The 21,706-nt window shown below is 43.3% G+C and overlaps 1 protein-coding gene across 1 annotated transcript in view; it reads right to left on the bottom strand.

Moving 5' to 3' along the window:
• The window catches only part of LOC138199320 (partitioning defective 3 homolog), a 362,202-nt gene that overhangs the window by 103,540 nt on the left and 236,956 nt on the right, over positions 1-21,706 (bottom strand). The window contains exons 17-19 of the mRNA XM_069151329.1: positions 19,805-19,953; positions 7,374-7,607; positions 3,438-3,663 (exon numbers count right to left, since the gene is read on the bottom strand). Of these exons, the coding sequence (XP_069007430.1) occupies positions 3,438-3,663; positions 7,374-7,607; positions 19,805-19,953 (609 nt within the window). The remainder of the gene's footprint in view (positions 1-3,437; positions 3,664-7,373; positions 7,608-19,804; positions 19,954-21,706) is intronic.

Consider the following 21,706-nt stretch of genomic DNA (forward strand, 5'->3'; position numbering starts at 1 on the left):
CCCTTCCTTCCATTTTTGCAGCCTTCATCCTGTCGTCTCCTTCATGCTACTGTACGTTTTCTATAGTCTGGTATTCCTCTCACTTAAAGACTTTGTCACTAAATTTAAATGTTAAGTGTTTGAATATAAAAATATGAATTCACACTCACACACCCTACAGCGATAAATACGATCGATTTGTACTCACGCGCGGCTGTGTGAATAAATGTGAAGACACACAGCAAAAATGTCCATCTAACAATCGATTTAAAATATATATTTTCACTTAACTGAATGCTACTGCGGCTGCAGCTTTCTTTCTTTCTTTCTTTTTGCTTGTGCATACACACAACACATAATCGCATCAAGAGATGGAGATGGGACTTTGATGGAGGAGGTCAGTCAGTCACAGAGCAGATAAACAACACCTCATTAGGCGTGTTGAAGGGAGTCCGAGACATCATTGTCTGCTAGCATGCTAGCAGAGCCCTGGGCAAAGCCTGCGACATCTAAACAAACCTGATAGGACTGGAAAGTAATGATCACGTTATCCACTAGAAAGGACATGAATAATCACGTACGATGGTCTGGGAGATAACGCGTCCCTGTGCACTCCCCTATATATCCATGCAGACGTGGACACAGTGATACTTGCATGCAGCAGGCATCCTTGAAATAACTGTGATATAACGCTGCCTACGGCTGTTTTTTTTTTTTAGCCTATGCATGCATGCACATTACTATCCATTCACAAGATTATAAGCTATCCATTACTGGATAGTATACAGGCTGCATACCAGGCAGCCCCTCATCCTATAGTCAGTACAATAGGAATACGGAGAAGCAGGGAAGCCGCAGCTGCGCGCTGCTTCTTTTTTTTTGCTTTGGGCTTTGGGCAGTCAAGTTTCTTTCTATCACACACTCGCACACTTTCAGTCATTCTTGCACACCCAGTATTTATATCACACTTGCTGCGCTCTCTCTCCCTGTATTAGGCCATCTTCCTCTCCCCTGGCTCTGGTGTTAATGCACTCCCAATCAGGCTGTCCATTAAGTGTACGTGCACTACACGTTCATCAGGCCGTCCAAAGGCCTGCATGCAAATGAGCTCAAACTGCAGCACGCTGCAAACTCCTTGAAATCTCCTTAGAGGAAGAATGTGAGTGTTACGACATGCATCTGTGAGAAATGCAGGAATAAGAGAGCGCCTGGCTGTCCATTTTATGCAAATGAAAACCATGGAGAGAAGCAGTACAAAGGATTAACCCAATCAGGATGTCTTTTTGATGTTTCCATGTAACGGTGAGACACTCACATGTGAAACTTGCTCATATAAATTCTATCCGTGATGTGTAAGCCTGAGTGTTCAGTTGCTGTCAGCCGATGCCTTTGTCATGCACAGTAAAACTTCTCCATTCTGAAATCAGTCAAAACTTTTGCTCGGATTGCTTAAAGTGAGACACGCAACGGATAGATCTTCCACTTTCTTTTCCTTCTCCTCCCTTTTGACCGCTAGGCATTTCACATCACTCCATTTTCTTCTTTGCAAAAAAAGTTTGTTATTGTATCCAGTGGGACGCGTTCATTCTCACCTCAGTTCACTGCCATCTCTAACTTTCTCAAACTGTTCGGCGGATTGTGAGAGAACGGGGAGAGAAAAGAGGAGGACATCGCAGACGTGTAGGTGTGAGAGCTGTCAAAGTTTTTAAGTAGAGAACTGTTTGAGGTATGAACGCGTCGTCTGAGCAGCAGAGAGAAGGAAAGACTCGAGAGTCACAGAGTCATGCTGGTTCAGGAGGCTGCCTCTTTGCATTCTGGAGGCACAGGGCCTGGCGTTAAATGCACAGAGCAGGAGAGGGAGTGTCAGCGTGGCCTGCCGCGTGCCAGCTCTTAAGTGGCTGTGGCACTCAAAGATAATGAAGAACGATGATGAGGCCAAGGAGGGCATGCCGAGGCCCCGCGTGCACCGCTAAAATCATCCAGCAGCCACCTATCGGACCGAGCAAACAGCCACTCGAAAAGATCCGCCGGCGGCGCTGATTGCATGTCACAGTGTCAAACCTGTGGCTCAAATGTTTCATTTACTTTTCCAGCATACTTCTTTTGTGAACATATGTGTGTCTCCACGTATGTGCTCACGCCTGGTGCGCAGCAGAATGTGAGCCCGTATGAGTCGTTATGGATTTACGCCACAGGATGCGAAGACAGTTGTAAAGAGAGAAAAAAAAAACACACACACACACACACACACACACACACACACACACACACACACACACACACACACACACACACGTAAAAGTGAAAATAATAGAAGATGAGCGACTTCCCCACATTCCGTGACCTCGAAACACACTTGTCGTCTTTATTGTTCATTACTGAGCCGTGCGCCGCGATATGCTAACTAATCCCATTAAACTAATCCACATGAAAACAACTTACGGCACGATAACGGCTTGCACCGCCTCCACCGTTAATTTATGCCATATTTAAATGTGCACGAAATTGAAATAATTAATGTGACTCCCCCACTAATTTTTCCTCGTGGCAGATACACTGAATGGATACCCGCAGGATGTTTATTTTCATCAAGTCTCTTTGCACTCCTGTTACTGTCCATGTACACAGTCGACAGTTCAAAGTGACTCCATTCAGGGAACAGACGGTTTTTGTCCTCAGAGTGGAATTCTTTTCCAGACTGGAAGACAAACTTCATCACGACTACATTTTCCAGTAGGTGTGTCTGGTTTAAATTTGCGTCTATCGTCCTGGTAAACATGAGGCGATGACACAACGTTAAAGACCTGCAGTCCTGAGTGTCACAGCATTAAACCACTATTATGAAACCTTTTGCTTGTGGACATTTTTTTAAACGGATGAATATCTAAAAGGTGCTGAGAGCTGAATCATGCCACCTCCTGTGGTCTCCAAAGATGGTGTGCTTCTAAATTCTTGCCGCCGCATGATGAGACAGACGTTGAGACCACCAGCCAGGGGCAACAATTCCAACCCGCAGTCGATTTTATCATCTCCAAAGGTCTTTTATTCCCCAAGCCGAATCACAGCTTCCCCATTAGCACCCGTATGGGCCCTTAACATTGTCTGCTGGTTAACAAATGCGGAGAGTGTTTGGATAGGAGACGCGCGCACATGCGATCATGAATAAAACATGTTGCCCTTATTAAAAATAATCTGGCTCAAAAGTGCCAGAGGCCCTTGAGGTCGATAACCTCCCTCCCTCCCTCCCCCCCACCCCCCCACCCCCCACCCCGTCCTCTCGCAGGGTTCAAGGAGAGGGGTCCCTGATTAGCACTGGCAACATCCAGAGAATTCATTCAAATTCTGTATGATCCAGTGCTGAACGTGTTGAGTGGAATTAAATACAGCAGACAGTGATTGGTGCTCGAGGCTACACGGGGAGTTTGTTGTTTGGGAGTTTGAGCTGAGCTCTGTCTTACCTGAACATGTCGCCCAGGCCCTTCAGCACGCCTTTCTTTGCCTTGTTCTTGTCCTTGTCTTTCTCCCTTTCCGATTTCTTCTTTTCCTTCTCACCAACCTTGTCCCGATCTTTCCGCCTGTCGTCTTTGGGGAGGTTGCCGTTCAGCCCGGGGTCCACGATGAGATCACTGCTGGTGGACACGGACTCCCGACCCGATCTGGAGCTTTCCTCGGTGTCCTCGTCCACTGCAGTGGAGAGATAAGCGGGATGGGGTGGGGTTGTTAAAAATAGATATCAGGAGGAAAAATAATGAAAACACGGGGAGAGGAGGAAGGATAAAATGCAAGTCAATAAAGTTTAACTTTCACTTTGCTCCCCGTAGACCAGTGAAATCAGCAAACAACAACAACACCACGTTTCTTTTATCAGTTACAAAGCATCACTTCTTTCTTTTGGTAATATCAGAGGAACGGTAAAAAAAAAAAAAAAAAAAAAAAAGCTGCGTCCCACAAGGTATGGCAGCTTTGAACAAAACACACTGAATTCCTTCGCCTCATTAGAGCAGAATATATTTACATTGTACACCCACTGAGAATAGTATTCAGTTGAACATATTTTCACTTAGCTGAAAGCCTGAAGTTATTTCAGTTGTGTGCATTTCACAAAGATCATAAGAGAACTTAATTTCCCCCTCTCCTACTGCATTTTACACACACAAAAAAGTGACGAAAAGCGTGAGCTAAAATGACAGTTATATGAATCTGGTTCTTAATTACGTCTGAACTAATTTCATCCAAGACATCAAACTGAAACCAAACTCCTTAGGTGATGCAAGGTTGATTAAACTCAAAGTTTCCATCACATCTAATCAGAACCGATGTGCAAAATGTAATTAATCTGTCAGTAATTATACATTTAAATAATCTTGAAAAAGGCTCCCGGGATCTTAATTGCAAATATGGTGTGCTCTGCAATCGGCATCGCTCCTGTCTGCGCTGAATCTGTGGCTCTGAGGTAGGAGGTAGATGTCCTTCAGATTACAACTTATTATAGTCTTCCGTGTCGTTGTCCAAGTTCTTCCTTTGATGGAGGAGTGAGAAGCGCTTATCGTGAGGGAAGAAGAAGAGGGAGGGGAGCCCGTGATGGATTTTCGGCATGCGGGATGAGACAGACTACAGGAGGGAGGAGCGGCTGGATTCACATTTCAAGGATGAACCGGTGGGTTTGTTTTCTCTTGTGATGTGTGGAGCTATCAGCTCCTTCTTTCAGCTGCCATCTCAGAGGAAATTACTGAAATGGAATCTCAACATGAGGCGCTGTATGGCAGGAACAGAGAGCTGAGCGGCAGCTTAAACCTGCTCAATTCATCGCTGCGTGTAGCCCTCCCTTCCATTTCTCCACCTCCACAAATTTGGGAGCAGGTTCTGGTTGGTTATCGGTTTTATCACTCAATCTGCTGCCTGCTTATCAGCCACTTAAAGGCTGTGAGCTGTATCTGCCTATTTAAATGACTGAGATTAGCAGCAGTGCTAATGTTGCTACTGCTTAATGATGCCGAGCTGCAGATAAGACACTGAGCATTGTAATCCAGAGCCTCCCAGAGGGCCGCAGCCATGTGTGGTTATACGGGGTGTATCTGTGGGCATGTGGGCATGCATGTACATGTGTATGCATTTGTTTGTGCCCAGGTTCATATCTTCTCATAAAGAAGTCATATCGAGTTTCCAGGGAGGCCAATCTAAAGGGAACAGATCATTTTAAAATGCAATTTGTTGTCAGCCTCCATTTAATTTGAGCCTTTTCAATAAAGCGAGACAGAATAGAAGCTGTCTGTTATCAAACAGAGCAGACAAAAGCCTTTAACACCACACATCAAAAGGTGAGACCGTCTACAGCGACTTGATGGAAAGAAAACGGCTGACGATCTCAAATGACAGCAGAAGTCCTGATGAAAGTGTCAGGACACAGAAAGATAATTTGCAGGGACAGACAACCACAGGGAACATTGTGTTATCTTCCTGAAAGTCTACCATTAAACTTTCCTGTTTTAATAATCAAGGGCGTTTAACTGGCCTGTCAGCGAAGGTTATGACAGACACGTAAAATTGCCGGTTTTATTCCAATACATGAAAGAAGGGATTTTTGCACAGCAGAGATGATTTTTCTTTTTTCCTCAAACAATCCAACACAAAGTAGCACAAGGGGAAGAGCAGTTTGCCCAGCAGGATATCTTGTGGGGACACATTTTCTTTAGGTGATGCCACATTCTCATTTTATGTAAATAAAAGTCTGGGAGCGGAGGAAGGCAGAGGCTTATCTGTCAACTTTGACTATTAACCTCAGTGACGAGCACAGACTGGCTGCTTTTATCTAAATTGAAAAACAGAGTTATTTGAATATCATGGGAAGAATGCAATATACAGCGGCAGGGGAAATCGGTTGCTTTCCCCATTTTTCTTCTCCGAGATAAGACTGTATTTAGTGGCTTGCCGACAGAGCTTATGAGAACAAAGCGTTTCAGGCAAATAATTCCTTCTTTTTCAAATGTCCCCCAGCTCTTTTAATGGAATTCTTTAATGGTGAAAGGAAATTTATATTGAGTGATTACTCTTGTGGCGTTGCCGTGTTATTACCTGTCGGAAAACGTAAGACGGCTGTCTCTCTGTATCCAGCGCATGTCGTTTTGTCATCAAACACCAAGCAGGGAAGGATACATTCACTCAAAAGGAAGGTAGCCCGCCTTTCTACTTATTCTCTTCTTGTCTTCATAGTTCAGAATAAATTAAAAAATGATTCTGGTTGCAGTCCCAGTCAGGTACACAGGAAAACAAACAGGAGGAAACCTGGCAAAGTTGTGCAGAGTTACGTGCCAAAACTAACTGGCAGAGACTGAAACGATGATACCTATTTCATTTATAATGATAGTAAATGCAGTTACTCTTACGCATTCTGTGTAACATGGGCACATTATGAGCCTGGCAGATGTGGGTAAACAGCAGAATTCTTTCCTCATGTGCACTCTGTTGAAATACACGGCAATGCACTTTAAGAGTATGTAAGCCCCTGGGAAAACATGCTGCCACAGTCTCTAGCAACTCCACTCAGCATGAACTATGTGAATATTAACGAGGGTGTAAAATAGACACTTATTCCAGATGTGCTTTGTGACACGCAGCGATTTCGCAAGTGGGGATCCCTAACCCAGTTATATTGGGGGTGAATCGTGTGTTTCAGCAAAGTCTCTAAAGAGGCACTACTGAGTTTGCCGATATCACAGTGGATTTCTTTGTAATAATATACTAATATCTAGTATTTTAAAGTAGGGGTTCGACTGATATGTTTATTTTAATGGCCAATGCCAATTACAGGTAATCGAGGAGACTGATAAACTGATATTTGGACACACATTTTCAGTAAAAATAAAAATCTTTGCATCACAGTTTGGAATAACAAACACATGACTTTAAATAAATGAATACCACCATCTATTTTATTATGAGGATATATTGCAATTTGGGATATTAATTGTGAAAACAAAGAAATCCTTTATCGAGCACCAGCAGATTGTTTGATACATGATTCTAAAATATGCTTTTCAGCAGATAGAGGTAGCGTGTTTTGAAAAAATTCAGATATTCTAGTCTGCTTTTCAGCAGTTTGAGGTGGAGGTTAATTCATTGATCGCTTAACTTTGGGCTTTTATTGCGCTTTTTTTTACATTCACGTAACAAGTGTAGTTGTTATCAACTCCAGTAACATTCACCTGTGTCCTCCTTCTGTTCTGCCTCTTCTGTTCTGCTGCCTGTGTATTTTATCGGCAATGGAATACCGATAAATTGTACAAATGCTAAATATCTGCGCCAATAATCGCCAACACCGATAACCGGTCGACCCCAAATTCCAAGTTATATGAGGACACACTTCCGTGCGCAGTATTCTGTGTGTAAACACTCACATGCCTCCACGCTGCTCTCCGCCTTTCCGGCAGCGACACCAGGTTTCTCGTACGATTTGTCAATCGCAGCTCGGAAGCTCTCGTTGCAGCCGCGACCCCTGACGATGTGCGAGCGCGGCCTGCGAACGTTGATCTCGCCGTTCTGTGCCGCCTCGGCGACGGCCGTCTGGAGGCTTTCAAGGGAGCTGGACTTTTTCAGACCCAGCGAGGGTCCCAACTCTGGTTCTGCAGAACCTACAAAAAGAGGAAACAGAGTCACAGAGGCCAGAAAACTAATGATGTGTGATTCTAACTCCTCCACAAAGGCAAATTAAAAGTTGTCATCATGGAGCTGAGTGCATATCACTGAATCATTTACATTTCGCTCCTGTCATATGGATGCTGGTATGAGGCGGACTTGGCAAGCCAAGAGAATGTGTGAGTCTGGCAATTAACATGAAAAACAAATGATGCCATTGCCTGGCCAATGAAGTGTGTGAAATGAGAACAGAGTATCATATCTTCACTGAGACGTTCTCCTGTTGAGAATTAGAATTCAACCTTTGTCTTTGTGTCTGCACAGTGAAATTATGTGGCTTAAACATAATGCATATAAATGGGCCCACTATCAAAGACAGCAACGTACCACAGCACCAGAGTTATTACAGTGTTTCACGAAAATGTAATAAATTCCAGAAATGGGGAGATAAATGGAAAAACTACTCCTATCCTGTTTCACTTTCTCTGAGAAGAGGGACTAAACATATAGACGAAACAAATCTATGTCCATTCATTTCCAACACTGTGTTTTAGTATTCAGGAGTTCAACTGTAATATATTGCTCAATTTCAAAGGCTTTCATCAGTGTAGTTGTAAGACAGAGGGTAACAGCATGAAGGCAGACATGAACAAAATGACAACATGAAGGCAGAACCACTGTGAAATAAACTGCTCTGTTATTGATCTTTGGTTGGTCAGCCTGTGTCAGCATGTGTATGGTACAGGGCAACACCTCAGAGCATGAAGATATGGTTCCTCCTGAGAATATGATCAACATTTGTATAAGCTAATAACCTGTGATATTTGAGACATGTTTTCTCACTTGTATTCGGCGTTTCTGCCCATACAGGTTTTCTGTTGGAGGATTCTAACTCCGTGACCTCTGACCCTTTAAGGAGTTATTGTTTGCTGATACTATTGGTGATTTCCAGAGAGGGGAATGTTTACTTGAGTGACATTTTTACTTGGAGTATGTATGTTTGATTATGCCCCTTCAGTGGTAGGTTCTTTAGGAAAATGGAGGAGTGGATCCTCTTATGTGCTTTTTTTTTTGTTTGTTTTGTTTTGTTTTGTTTTGTTTTGTTTTGTTTTGTTTTGTTTTGTTTTGTTTTGTTTCTTTAGCGGTTCTAAATAAATGTAATTTGTTTTTTGGGGAAAAATCACTGCCTCCATGCTGGTCAATTGTTCCCACTCACATGATCAACTATCGTCATCCACAACATGGTTTATGGACATATGTGTCTTTATGGCACAAGACCGCTTTAGTCACTTCACTGGAAAATACTGCACAAAGCATAACCTTTGTTATGTTAACTGTGAACATGTAAATTGTACACATGGTGCAAATGAAGGGTTGAAACCTTGTTCCACAGTGTCTAGGATATCTGACTTGTAGGACAACGTATCTCCTTATAAGGACACGCATCGTGCTGATAGATGGGCGCCCACACAGCTGGTCTACAGCTGCGTACAAAGCAAAGTAAATGTTGAACAGTCAACCTCCTCAGCAGTTGAGCCGGGCCCCGGACAGCTGTAATTATTTGTCCAATGCTTGCCAGGGCTTTGTTTAGGGTATGTAAGTGGAGCGCGACTCAGGTATTGGTATTTCATTTTCTCGGGGAGCGTCCGTCAGCTCCCCGGAGCTCTTACCTTACCCACCGGTTGGTAAACAAGCAGCCCGGTTGATTTTCTGTCCCCTTTTATTCTGCTTCGATTCAGCATGCAGCAAGGCGCTGTCGAACGTAACAAGATGGATTTCTGAATATGTGCAAGTGAAGCCTTGTTAGATGCGACTGTCTGCGGAGGAAACTATCAGTAACAGTGGATAAACTGTTGATTCAATTACTTGAGCAGCCCCGCAAACTCTCGGAGGGCGTAGCACATGTCGATGGAGCCTGGACAGAGCAGCATTGTGTCCTTACGACTCCCCATGGGCCATATAGACCGTCCACATGTAGAGAGTGTATGCTGCTGTTTCCTGTGTAGCTTCAGGTGGTGTAAATAAATGTCTTCCGCAGCTCTTCCTGTTGGTTTTCAACAGCAAACGTTGCTGTATGGTCTTTTTTCTACCCCCACTGAACAGAACACACACATGCAAACACTGTTTACTTTTGTTTGTGTGTGTGTGTGTGTGTGTGTGTGTGCGTGCGTGCGTGCGTGCGTGCGTGTGTGTGTGTGTGTGTGCCCCACGCAGACACCCCAATAACACAAATTCATGACAAATACACACACACACACACACACACACACACACACACACATACACACACACACACACACACACACACACACACACACACACACACACACACACACACACACACACACACTTCACCGCCACAGACAATCAACAGGATCCCCGACATGTTTAAAGTGCTCTAAATGAGGCGTGTCCTCTTGCTGCTGGGGAATCACAGAGGATCTTTAGGCAAAGAAAATAAACCCCCATAACTGAGAGAAAACTATTTGTTTCAGCCCCACACACACCCTCACGAAGGGACAAGAGGAAACATGGAAAGGAGTGAATACACAAAGGTTGCAAATACAGGGCACGAATGAGTGAAGAGCTTAAGAAAAAAAAGATGACAGCCCTGTAGAACTGCATACGCTCCGCTCCTGCTGTTATCATAATTTTAGCAGCGGCTGCTTGTCTTGTTTGTTGCCTCTACCCATTTTGCTATTCTCTCCTCTCTCTCTCTTTGTGCACCGTTTGCGCCCTCACTGAGAGTGTGAGTGCTTCTCTACCATCCGTTGCAGCTATAGATCTGGTGTCAGACGAGTCAGATAGGCTAAAAGGTCAGCTGTTAGCCTGTGGTGTTGGGTTTCCAGACTGGTTAGCACACTGTTACTGTATTTTCTTTTTTAAACGCACCGTTTTCCCTTGCCTTTTCGTCAATGTTAATAAAAGTGCCCCGATCCCAGGAGAATCAATTCTGAGAGTGCCATTCAAAATAAATGAACACCAATCCTATAATGCTGCATCCCATTTGGGGAGAAGAGCTCAGTGCGCCTTCAGGCAGCATCAGACAGTAAAAGGAAGCTTTACTGTGTGCTACAAATGTCTGGGGGGTCAAGAGCAGGAGCAGAAGATTCATTTTACTGCTTAGTTTCTAAGAAGACGTGGGCCATTTTTGATTAGTCTGACAAATGTTAATGCCAGGAAAGCATAAACAGACTTGTAAGACAAGCAGATGCAAGTAAAAGTCATGTAATTTAAAGTAATTTCATCTTGTGAAGGACAAGAGAGGACACTCTGGAGAAAAAAATGAAATATATGAAAACAAAGGGGCAGATACAGCGTAACAGAAACTCGATGGAATGTTTCATACTTTGAGAATAAAAGTCAATCAACCCAGAACAAATGCCATGTAAAGTTTTTTTTTTAAAGCGCAAAGCTTGCCAGCAGCGGACACGCAGAAGCCGGGGTGCAGGGCTGACACAATGGGATTGCAAGTTAGAGTTGCACAGGATGCAACAGTTCAAGGGAACACAAATGACATCTGCTGTACTCAGAAACAGGGAATTATCCTCCTGCTTGGTATTCGGCGCCACAATCCCGCTTCACCATTGTTTCTAGTCAGCGCGGTGAATGACAGAAAGAAGCACGGAGACAAAGAGAACAGGAGAGGGAAGCAAAGGGAGAGAGAGAGGGAGTTTACCCATGGACCCAACTGCCTCGAACCTGCCTTTGTTTTCATCAGAAGCAGCCCCGGCTCTCCTGGGAGAGTTTGACGGACAGCTCTCTGTATGCCAGTCTATTATGTGATTCCTATCACACAACAGAAGCCTCAGTGCTCTGCTCCTCATCTCCCTCTTATTTAGAGGGATGAAAATACATATTCCCCATTGCATACAGACATGAGTTGTTTGCCACTCCCCACACGTCTGGAGGAGAAATGAAAATCATCAAAATGAAATATACAAAAACAAAGACAATCAAACCAAATAGGGGGAAAGTGCACGTTGAATTTCGTCGTGGTTACAAACAAACCTGGACGATGTCCTGTGGTCCTTAGCCAGATTCTGGACAAGGACAGCTAATTGGAGACGATCCATTGCCATTGAACGATAAAGGGGAGGTATGGCAAACTCCATGAATAAATCAGGAGTGGTTATTACAGGGACAGGAGCCCATAGTATAATTAGAGCAGCTAAAACTATGCTTCCCAGCCATTATTCACCACAGGCCCTTGCATGTAAAGATCTGTGTACAGACAGGGGCTCCATTACACATAATTTATTCAGAGAGCCAGGGCTTTAAGCAGGGCGGTAAAAGGGTAATTATGTTAAAAATAGCCTCCAAGGTGGTCGAAGGAAGGCCACGTCCAGGTATCCCACTGGAAGTGAGGCGTCCCAGGGTCGCCTGCGCTATTATGTCTCTGCCAGTTGTGGATCATTACCCCGCCAGAGGACGTTCCTCCGCACGCCGAACATGTCACAAAGGAATCATCATTACTTGGACTTATGGTTGACATCTTAATCAAGGAATCTGGATATTTTGCTGTGTGTGCTTTGATGAAATCCACTGGAATGATATTTTTCTATCGGTTTATCATTCTTCATTGGGCCTACTCACTCCAGAAGGTAGCTATTCATTCACGCAAGCTGCCAAACCTGCTGCCGAGCCTGGCAACCCACTGGATCAGCCACTAACTTGGCTGGAAAGGAAACTCACATTTACGGAGAGCATGAAGTGATCTGCTGCTTTCTAGTTTATTACCACTGGCCTGTGTGTGACTGGATCAGTTGCCAGCCTTCAATGAGGAAATCAGCCTCACCAGTATGTTAAGTAGTCCATGAAATGTTGTTAAATTCCTGCATTTAAATGTCACCTACTCTACCTAAAATGGCCACCCATTTTATTTATTTTTTATTTTTTATTTTTTCAAATATCCCCGTAAACAATGTTAGCTTCCAATTTTTGCTCGAGACTCATCAGCTCATTCTGTGTTTATTTAACGGAGTGAACGCACTCCAACGTGCTCCAGCCGAAGTTTAAATACAGCCCGAATATGATGGATCAATTGTAGAGATTTTGTAGGGAGGTGAGGAGGCCAACGGGCACTGAACATCTATCTATTGCAAATGCTACTCTACTGCCTGGCTGGCTCCAGCCCTCCACACCTCCTGGAGTAACGAATGTTTCTTCAGTCATTCGCGCTGCACGACGAGCATAATGGCACAGGTTCCCACATTAGTTGCCAAGTCTCCTATTCAATGACATGTAACTCCCTCTCAGCAATGTGAAAACCCTGTTTTGATCGCGCTGCAATTACCTCAAACAACACTCTGGTCTGTATGCATCTAAACGTGCCAAGTTCACACATCCAATAAAGCCTGGTTATGAGCTGGTTATGGAAAAAGAGTGCAACTGCTTTTCCAATCTCTATCACACCCATGGAGCTGAACAATAAGAGTGATGGTGACAGCGTATTGACCAGGTCCCGGCATGGTTTGCTTACCTCCACTGGTGCTCGTGCAGCAGTTAATCTCATCTGCTACTGTTAAAGAGCATAAAGAAGCGTGAGTGGTTAAAGCATGCCATACCATTGAGCTCATGCAAAGCAGAGAGAGACAGGATTGGAGAGTGAAGGACAGATGCAGTGATCTAAGCAGAAACCGATCTGACACCTCGTGCAAGAGCCCGTCCGTCAGGAGAGTTACGAGGCAATGTGCCTAACGTCTTACTGCCAGCCGTGGCACCTCACATCTCTTTCCTCCCTCACTCAATCTTGCTCCACATCTAAATGGGATTGAACCGCGGGGCGTCTGACCAGTTTAACATATTTCAACAATGATGGGCTTTATGGTCGTGAAATCTATCTACTGATGTGATTTGGAAGCACCTGGGACATGATTAAAATGAGGGACAAAAGCACCTATGCTGTCTTCCAAATGCTGTACTTGTGCACTAACACTCACTATTTTAAGTGCATAAGTGCGTTCACACTGTCAAGTACAGAAACATGCAGTGTACCAGGATGATGCACTCAAAACGGTCCACAAAAGAGGCGTGAAACGCTGGACACTTTCCACACTGAACAGTCGCCATCTTGGCGCTTAGAGAAGGGGGCGGGGTCACTGAAGTACAGGATTTTCAGATGAAGGCTCTGACGAAGCTGCTGCTGTTCCTGAACACCACACAGAAGTGTTTATTTTTCACTTTGCTGCTGGACAGAAGAATCAGTGTGTTTATTGTGTGTGTTAAACAGAGGGCAGAAAAACATATTAATTTATGTGTAAAATAATTAAAGCAACAGATATTTTGGCGGGTGATGTGTGAGGTTATTTCCGGTCAGTGCAGAATAGCAGTGTGCAATTTGAAACAACACTATCCTGTTGAAATTCCAGCACTGCACAGGTAAGAGTCCTAACATGTAAGAACACTATTTGTTGGTGTACTAAGGGAAGTATGTCATTGGGAACACAGCACAAGTGAAAAAATAAAATGAGAGTCTGCAGGGAAGAGCATTCTTGTCAGAGTAACTCGAAAGCACACGGCGGTGTCCTAACACCTGCGACTTCACCTGACTTCTAAAGACAAACTATAACAGAGTGGCAAAGACAAAAGCTCGGGGGTAAACACTGGAACTACATTCTTTGGCTCCTTCCATTTTCAACTCTATTATACATTACCCATAAGCCCTTTCTCATTGTGTGCCTTTGATGCAATAATATCATTAAAATAATCACCTTACAAAAGCAGCGTTTGCCTTTGGGATGAATGGAACTTAACGTGACATTAGATACGTATCAAAATTTAAAAAATGTGTCTTTCACTTTGGACACCGAGTCCACAGCCTGTCTTTCGTGTATTGACTGAAAACATTTTTCTTCTGGGAACCGCCATGTCTGCTACAAGAGTTATTGAGTTGAACAAGTTAGTTATATCCCAGAACCATCTGAACACTGTGATATTCTTCGCTGATAGATTATGACTTTGTATTGCCAAGCGCTTCTGTTAGCGGGAGATTTCACAAACTCAATTGGGCCCAATGGAAGTGGAAGCTATTTGCCACACACATACTCCCCCTCCCCCCAACACACACACACACACACACACACACACACACACATTAATATTTTTAGATAACGCACCCACGAGGCTTCATTTTAACAACAGATGAGCCATTTCTTTCTTTATTAAAAATAAACACAGATATTTACAACTAATCAAATTCACATATAAATGCTGACTCCACTTTGGAACAATTAAGAAGCTTTTTTGATTAAACTCATTGATAAAATGTGCATTTGCAATGATGAGAACGCCATCATGGAGTTATCTCAGCATCCTGTCCATTCTCATCACTTCCTGTCCTCTGTAATATCCAATTAGATTTTCAACATTTCGAGCATAATGGAGAATGTTCAACAAATTGGTGGTTAAACCCATCAAATGGTCAACTGTCTTCTGAAAGTTTGTGTTTACTCTGTGGGAAAGTTTTGGAGGTGGACAGAGGGTACGGCTATCACCGGGGAGGGGGACCTCGCAGAGGTGAGTGCAGTGGCCCGGACCTGCACCAGTCTGTGGGCCAGTCTAATATTTCTACAGGTCTCTGGGCTCCATGTGGATGAGAGTTGGCTGTTATCTGTTATGATTAGCCAGTGATCCGAGAGAAGGCAGCGTCTGCTTCAGCCTCACTGGGAGAGGCTCTGAACTCACACCGTCTTCATCCCCTGATACAGTCTGTCTGTTTTGAGCCTGTGTGTGTGTGTGTGTGTGTGTGTGTGTGTGTGTGTGTGTGTGTGTGTGTGTGTGTGTGTGTGTGTGTGTGTGTGTGTGTGTGTGTGTGCGCGTGTGCGTGTGTGTGTGTGCATGGTCGCATTTGTTTGGCCTCCCCATCACTAAAGAGGCCATTGTGCTCTTGCTTCTTGTGTTTTACCCATGGTCCACTGGACACAGGGCCATGGGAAATGGAGGCCAAAAGAGGAGAGGTGGTGGCTGGAGAGGACTGAGATGACTGGATGTGTGTATCAGTGGGTTTTGAAAGTGTTGTAATTTCTCTGCCACTGAGGTGAGTGGAAAAGGTTAGGGACACTAAGTTTTTGAGGTGTCACAGGTTAAAGTGAGATTTGGGCTTAACAACACAACCGGTGAAGCAGCACTGATAGAGCCTTGTCCTCCTAACTATACATTTCATCAGTCAGTTAGACAAAACAAGAGAGGAGGGATCGCAGTGATTTTCTCCACAGAGTTTGGGTGCAATGACATTGACCTTGGATAATTTATATCATTTGAATATCTTGCTCTTGAGCTCAAAGCTAAATCAACAGTACTAATCATCACAGTATATCGGCCACCAACGTACTCGGCATTATTTCTGCAGGAACTCTCAGAGTTGAACTCACTAGGTAACCAGAGGTTACCATAGGTTACCATAGGTTACCATAGGTTCATTCTGAATGAAGACTTGAATATTAATGTTAATAACAAGAACGACCACATAGCTATAGAGCTTATACATTTACTTGACAGCTTTGAACTGACCCAACATGTAAAGGAAGCCACCCACCAGCATGGAAACACTCTGGACTCGGTGATAACAAGAGGGTTACACATAGATCACGTTTCAGTATCTCTGACCATCACTGTATATTTTATGATGTGACTGTAACCACGCCAAAGACTAAAAGGGAAATTCTGGTTCAAAAGAGACTCTATGATGAAAGGGCTGAAGCAAAATTCTCTGAGATGATGAGATCAATTAAGCCACACAATCGTGAGTGCTCTTTAAATGACACGGTAGAACACTTCAATAACACTCTGTCGTTTGTTTTAATTACTGTTGCTCCTTTAAAGGTCAGAAAGAAGTTGACTGGTCGAATCTCCCCGTGGTTAAACAATAACAGTGTGAAAGAGAACAAGAGAAGTTGTCGGGCAGCTGAAAGAAAGTGGAGGAAAACTGGACTCCCAGTTCATAATGAATATAAATATACAAAGAAGCCATGACTTCCTATAACGAAGCAATGCGTCTGGCAAGAAAGGATTACTTTTCTAAGATTATTACAGAGGATGCTGGGAACTCAAGAACGTTGATCTCCACTATTGAGCAGCTACTCAACAATAGCTCTGCCCCCCTGCAGGTCTCGGCATTAAAATGTGAAGAACTAGCACTGTTCTTCAGAGATAAACCCACTTCAATCAGAGCCAGTATTGCTGCTCATGTAAACACAGACGAACTCCAAAAATCTTGTAACACAGAAGCAACCATGGCAAAATTCACCTCCATCACATTAACTGAGCTTTATAAGACTCACCGGGTGTAACTCCTCCACTTTCTGTATTGACCCGATACCAACAGCATTTTTGAAGCAGCTATTCAACAGCATTTCAAGTCATGTCCTCGAGATTATAAACACATCCCTTCAAACAGGCATTTTCCCCGATGCCTTCAAAGCAGCTGTTGTAAAATCGTTACTACAGAAATGCGGTCAATGCATAGGCCAATATCCAACCTTCCATTTATTAGTAAGATACTTCAAAAGATAGTTTCAGTGCAAATAAACTCCTTTCTTCAAGAAAACAACATCCTGGAGGAGTTTCAGGCTTTAGAGCACTGAAACAGCACTGAAACAGCACTTATGATCAATCAGCGATCAATTCTGATCCTCTTAGACCTAAGCGCAGCCTTTGACACAAGTGACCATGATATTCTGATCAATCGTCTTGATCGATCAGTTGGTCTATCCAATAGTGTCTTAAACTGGTTCAAACCATGCATCAAAGAGAGGAAGTTTATGTCAGCATTGGAGATCAAGTGTCAGAGAAACCTGACGGCTGCTGTGGGGTTCCACAGGGCAGCTGCCTCGGTCCTTCACTGTTCTCACTTTACATGCTGCCACTGGGAACATCATTAGACAGCACAACGTTGGTTTTCATAGTTATGCAGATGATACACAACTGTACATTGCTGCTGAACCAAATGATGATGCAGCTTTGCGCTCCATCACTAAGTGTTTTTTAGAAATAAATAAATGAATGAGCAATCATTTCCTAAAATAAAATGAAGATAAAACAGAAATCCTCTTTGTTGGACCCAAAATAAAAATACAAATTGTAGAAAATGATCAGGTCCAACTAACTCCGTGGATAAGATCAGCGGTAACAAGTCTTGGTGTAATCTTAGACTCAGATCTAAGTTTCAAGGCCCACATTAACAAGCTGATGATTTTTCCACCTTAGAAACATAGACAAGGTGTGGCCGTTAATAAATCAGACAGATGCCCAAAAAGTTGATTCATGACTTCATTTCTAGCTGACTGGACTGCTGTAATGCACTTTTTACTGGCCTAACAAAGAAAACCACAGATGGACTTCAGCTCATCCAAAACTCTGCAGCTCGAATATTAACCAGAACCAAGAGAAGAGAACGCATCAGTCCAGTTCTGGCTGCTCTGCACTGGCTGCCTGTAAGACATAGATTTGACTTTAAGCTCCTTCTCACATAGAAAGCTCTTAACGGGCTCAGACAGAGTCACATCTCTAACTCACTGGTTAATTATGAGCCTTCAAGAACACCTCAGATCACCTGCTGCTGGTTTATTGGAGGTTCCCAGCAACTGCCGGAAAAAAAACTGGGGATTCAGCTTTTGTCAACTACGCCCCAAAGCTGAGGAACAAACTACCTGCAGATATCAGGGAAGCTAGCTCAGGTAATACATATAAAAGAAAGCTCAGAACATATCTCTTTACATTAGCCTTTAACTAGCTACTCTTGAAGCTCTCTGGCTTTTTCCTGCACTTGAACTATCGCTCCTTTAAAATGGATATTGCATATTTTATATTTTAATTCTATTTGTGTTTAATTGAATACATTTTATCTGTTCTTATGCATTTTATCTGCTCTCATGCATTGTATCTGTTCTCGTGCATTGTATCTGTTCTCGTGCATTTTATCTGTTCTTATGCATGTTATCTGTTCTCGTGCATTTTATCTGTTCTTATGCATGTTATCTGTTCCTGTGCATTTTATCTGCTCTTATGCATTTCATCTGTTCTCGTGCATTTTATCTGTTCTCGTGCATTTTATCTGTTCTTATGCCTTTTATCTGTTCTTATGCATTTTATCTGTTCTTATTGCATCTAATTTATTTTCTATATTTTTATATGTTCCTTTATATCTGTCTTTATGTCAAACACGGCATGTAATTATCTTGCTGTAAAGCACTTTGAGCTGCATTTCTTGTATGAAAGGTGCTATACAAATAAGGTTTATTATTATTTATTTATTTTTATTATTATTATATGAATGGAAAACATTTTTTTTACCCAAAGCACATTCATTATAATGCATACTTTCTGTTTCAGCTTTGACATCCTGCACCTGTGTGTGCACATTTTTCCTGCTCAGTGAAATATTTGTAACCCATCAGATGTTTTTACTTTCAGTTGTATCTGGTTGAACAGTTTCCTTGTCAATAATCTGCCTGATTGCATTTCGTGACAGTCTGACTACTTTATTGTTGTGATGTCACCATGTTCCCACATCTCAACAGGAACTTTTGTAAGTGCAATGTAAAACAAAAAAGAGAGAGCAATAACTTGCCTGGCTGAACCCAACTGAAATAAGCTTGAATCATGCTTTAAAGGAAAAAATAAAAAATATTCATTCACTTTCTTGCTTGGAGAAGATGAATACGTCTCTCATAATATGAAGCTACCACTATCAGCTGGATACCTTAGCTTAACACAAATACTAGACACAGGTGGAAACACCTTCCTGGATCTGTCCAAAGTTGACCAGCACCTCTCAAACTCACAAGTTGGCATGCACCTTGTTTATTTTATTCATACAAATAAGAAATTGTAAAAGCAACATTTTGCCATTTTACAGGATGTTGCCATGCAACCAGCACAGGCTTCAGGAAGGTACAGGCCTGGGCCAATAAGCAGACCAGTACATAACCCTTCATAAACTGGTATGTGCCTCGTAAGCAGTTTAATCTCCAGTTCTTTCAGTCCACACGGTGAAGATGGTGGACATTGGGAAAGAAACTGAACCCAAACATTGGACGCAACTGCATACGAGCACCTTGTATTGGTGTGCATGAATGAGCTCCAGGGTAAAAAAAAGTGCTGTTCATTTACCATATTTCCTAAACATTTTCCTTTCATAACAGTTTCTTGACCACATGCATATGTTAGACGTTTGGGGCTTCACAGCATTTACCTAAATCCATGCTCTTGGACTTGCGGGTCCTGACGATGTCCAGATGGGCAGCACTGTCATACTGCTTGGTACGCTTCTCTGACATACTCTGGCGGCCGAAGCCCTCCCTCTGGAAGGAACCGTCAGGGTCTGCATCCGGACTGAGAGAGCTAGAAATTGTTAGGGAAGAAAGAAGAGAGACAGAAGCATTATAATGTTGGCAAATGTTGGGTCATTCCTTTAATCTGGAGATCATCCGATTCAAGACATATTCTGTAATGATCGACATGAAGTTGCACTTACATGGCTGGAGGATATTCTGATAATAAGACTGAGAATTAAAATCTACTGATTACTATTCATACAACCCCAAACCTCAGCCAAAACCCCGCCTCTACTATCAGATAATGACCATCGACGCTCAATTCTCTCTCTCACACACACACACACACACACACACACACACACACACACACACACACACACACACACACACACACACACACGGTCAATTTCAATCTTTCCGTTCAATGACTATTGTAATCAAGGACACCTCCACCTCTGCTCAGTGAATTCAGGATACACCATAATTGTGAAGAGGAGGCCCAGCCTAGATGTGCGATGCCCCCGTGAGATGCGGGTGCTCTGGGGTCATGGCCACTCAATAACCTCCCCCCTCCACTATGTCTGGAGCCGTGGCAGGGTCCAACCCACCGAAGCTCAGTCCCTTTGAGCTCCTCTATCGCTGTCTGGATCTTAATTGAAAATCGGAAGGGAGCGAGAGGGGTGTGGGGGAGGGGGAAAGGGGGACACTGGTATTTGCATGCAGAAAAGTGCATTTACAATTAAGGTGAGAACATCTTGCCATTTGAGGGGAACAGGAGGGAGGGGATGCGGTGCTGATGGAGTCTAATAAATGTTACATGCATGAGAGGACAGCCACTGTTTCTTTTGTTCTACTCATGTTCATAAATTATGACCTTTCATTACATTTGGAATTTCATCAAATGATTCAGTCTCTTCAGATGGGAAGCTTCTGTCCAGAGTTGGAGGGTATAATTTGTATGTTTAGGTTTATAAATTGAGTAGTGCGGAGGAAATATGTGTTTGTGAGTTTATCGTCTCGCAGCAGATCCTCCTTCAAGCACCCTTCAAAATTTCTAATATCACTTAGCAGAAGCTGCAGACTTGCTGGCACTTGTTTGCATGTAAACAATTCTTATTTAGGTTGTCAACCCCATTTAACAAAAGAGCTGCTGCGTGTGTCACAGAGGGGCCGGTGTCAACATGTCACTTTGCCGTCGACCGTACCTGACAATCCCAACTAAGATCAGACCGCCTCACAGGACCGACTCCAGATGACACAGGAAGAGGGGGAGGTGGAGCAGGAAGAGAGGAGTGACAGCACAGATGTATTATTCATTTACTCATCATCCCGTGTTTTTTTTTTTTTTCCCCTCTCATCATTCCAAGCCGACAATTTTTTTTTTTAAAATGCCTGCCCTCTGTTTTTCTGCCTACGCAAATGTCATCTGTTGGAGCGTGACTGAGGCGGTGCGGGCGAGAAAGGACGTGTTTTCAGCCTGAATTTAGATTTCCGTCGCTCTTGCCAGTGGCACTGTGTTTCTGGGCCAATCGAACACGCAGAAAAAAAAAGTGAGAGGCCACCATGTGGGATTGTTCAGATCCTTGTCACTGGGGAATGGAGAGTTTACAAGTTTGGTGGAGTCGTTACTCAGAAAAAATAGTTGGGATGAGCAGAACCCAGCATGTCCGAGCGAAAATGGTGAGAAACCCTCAGGTAGTGGGAGTGAAGTTCAGAGGAACAGCCCAGCGGTGGTGTCAATTCACTTAGCAGGAAATCAGATCTGTTAGTTTAAGCTGGCGCCCATTTTAGCACAGCCTCTGCTTTAGTTTGGTGCA

The sequence above is a fragment of the Embiotoca jacksoni genome, unplaced genomic scaffold, assembly GCF_022577435.1.
Source record: "Embiotoca jacksoni isolate LCO1_2020_lvr unplaced genomic scaffold, fEmbJac1.0.p SCAF_17, whole genome shotgun sequence".
NCBI lineage: Eukaryota > Metazoa > Chordata > Actinopteri > Embiotocidae > Embiotoca > Embiotoca jacksoni.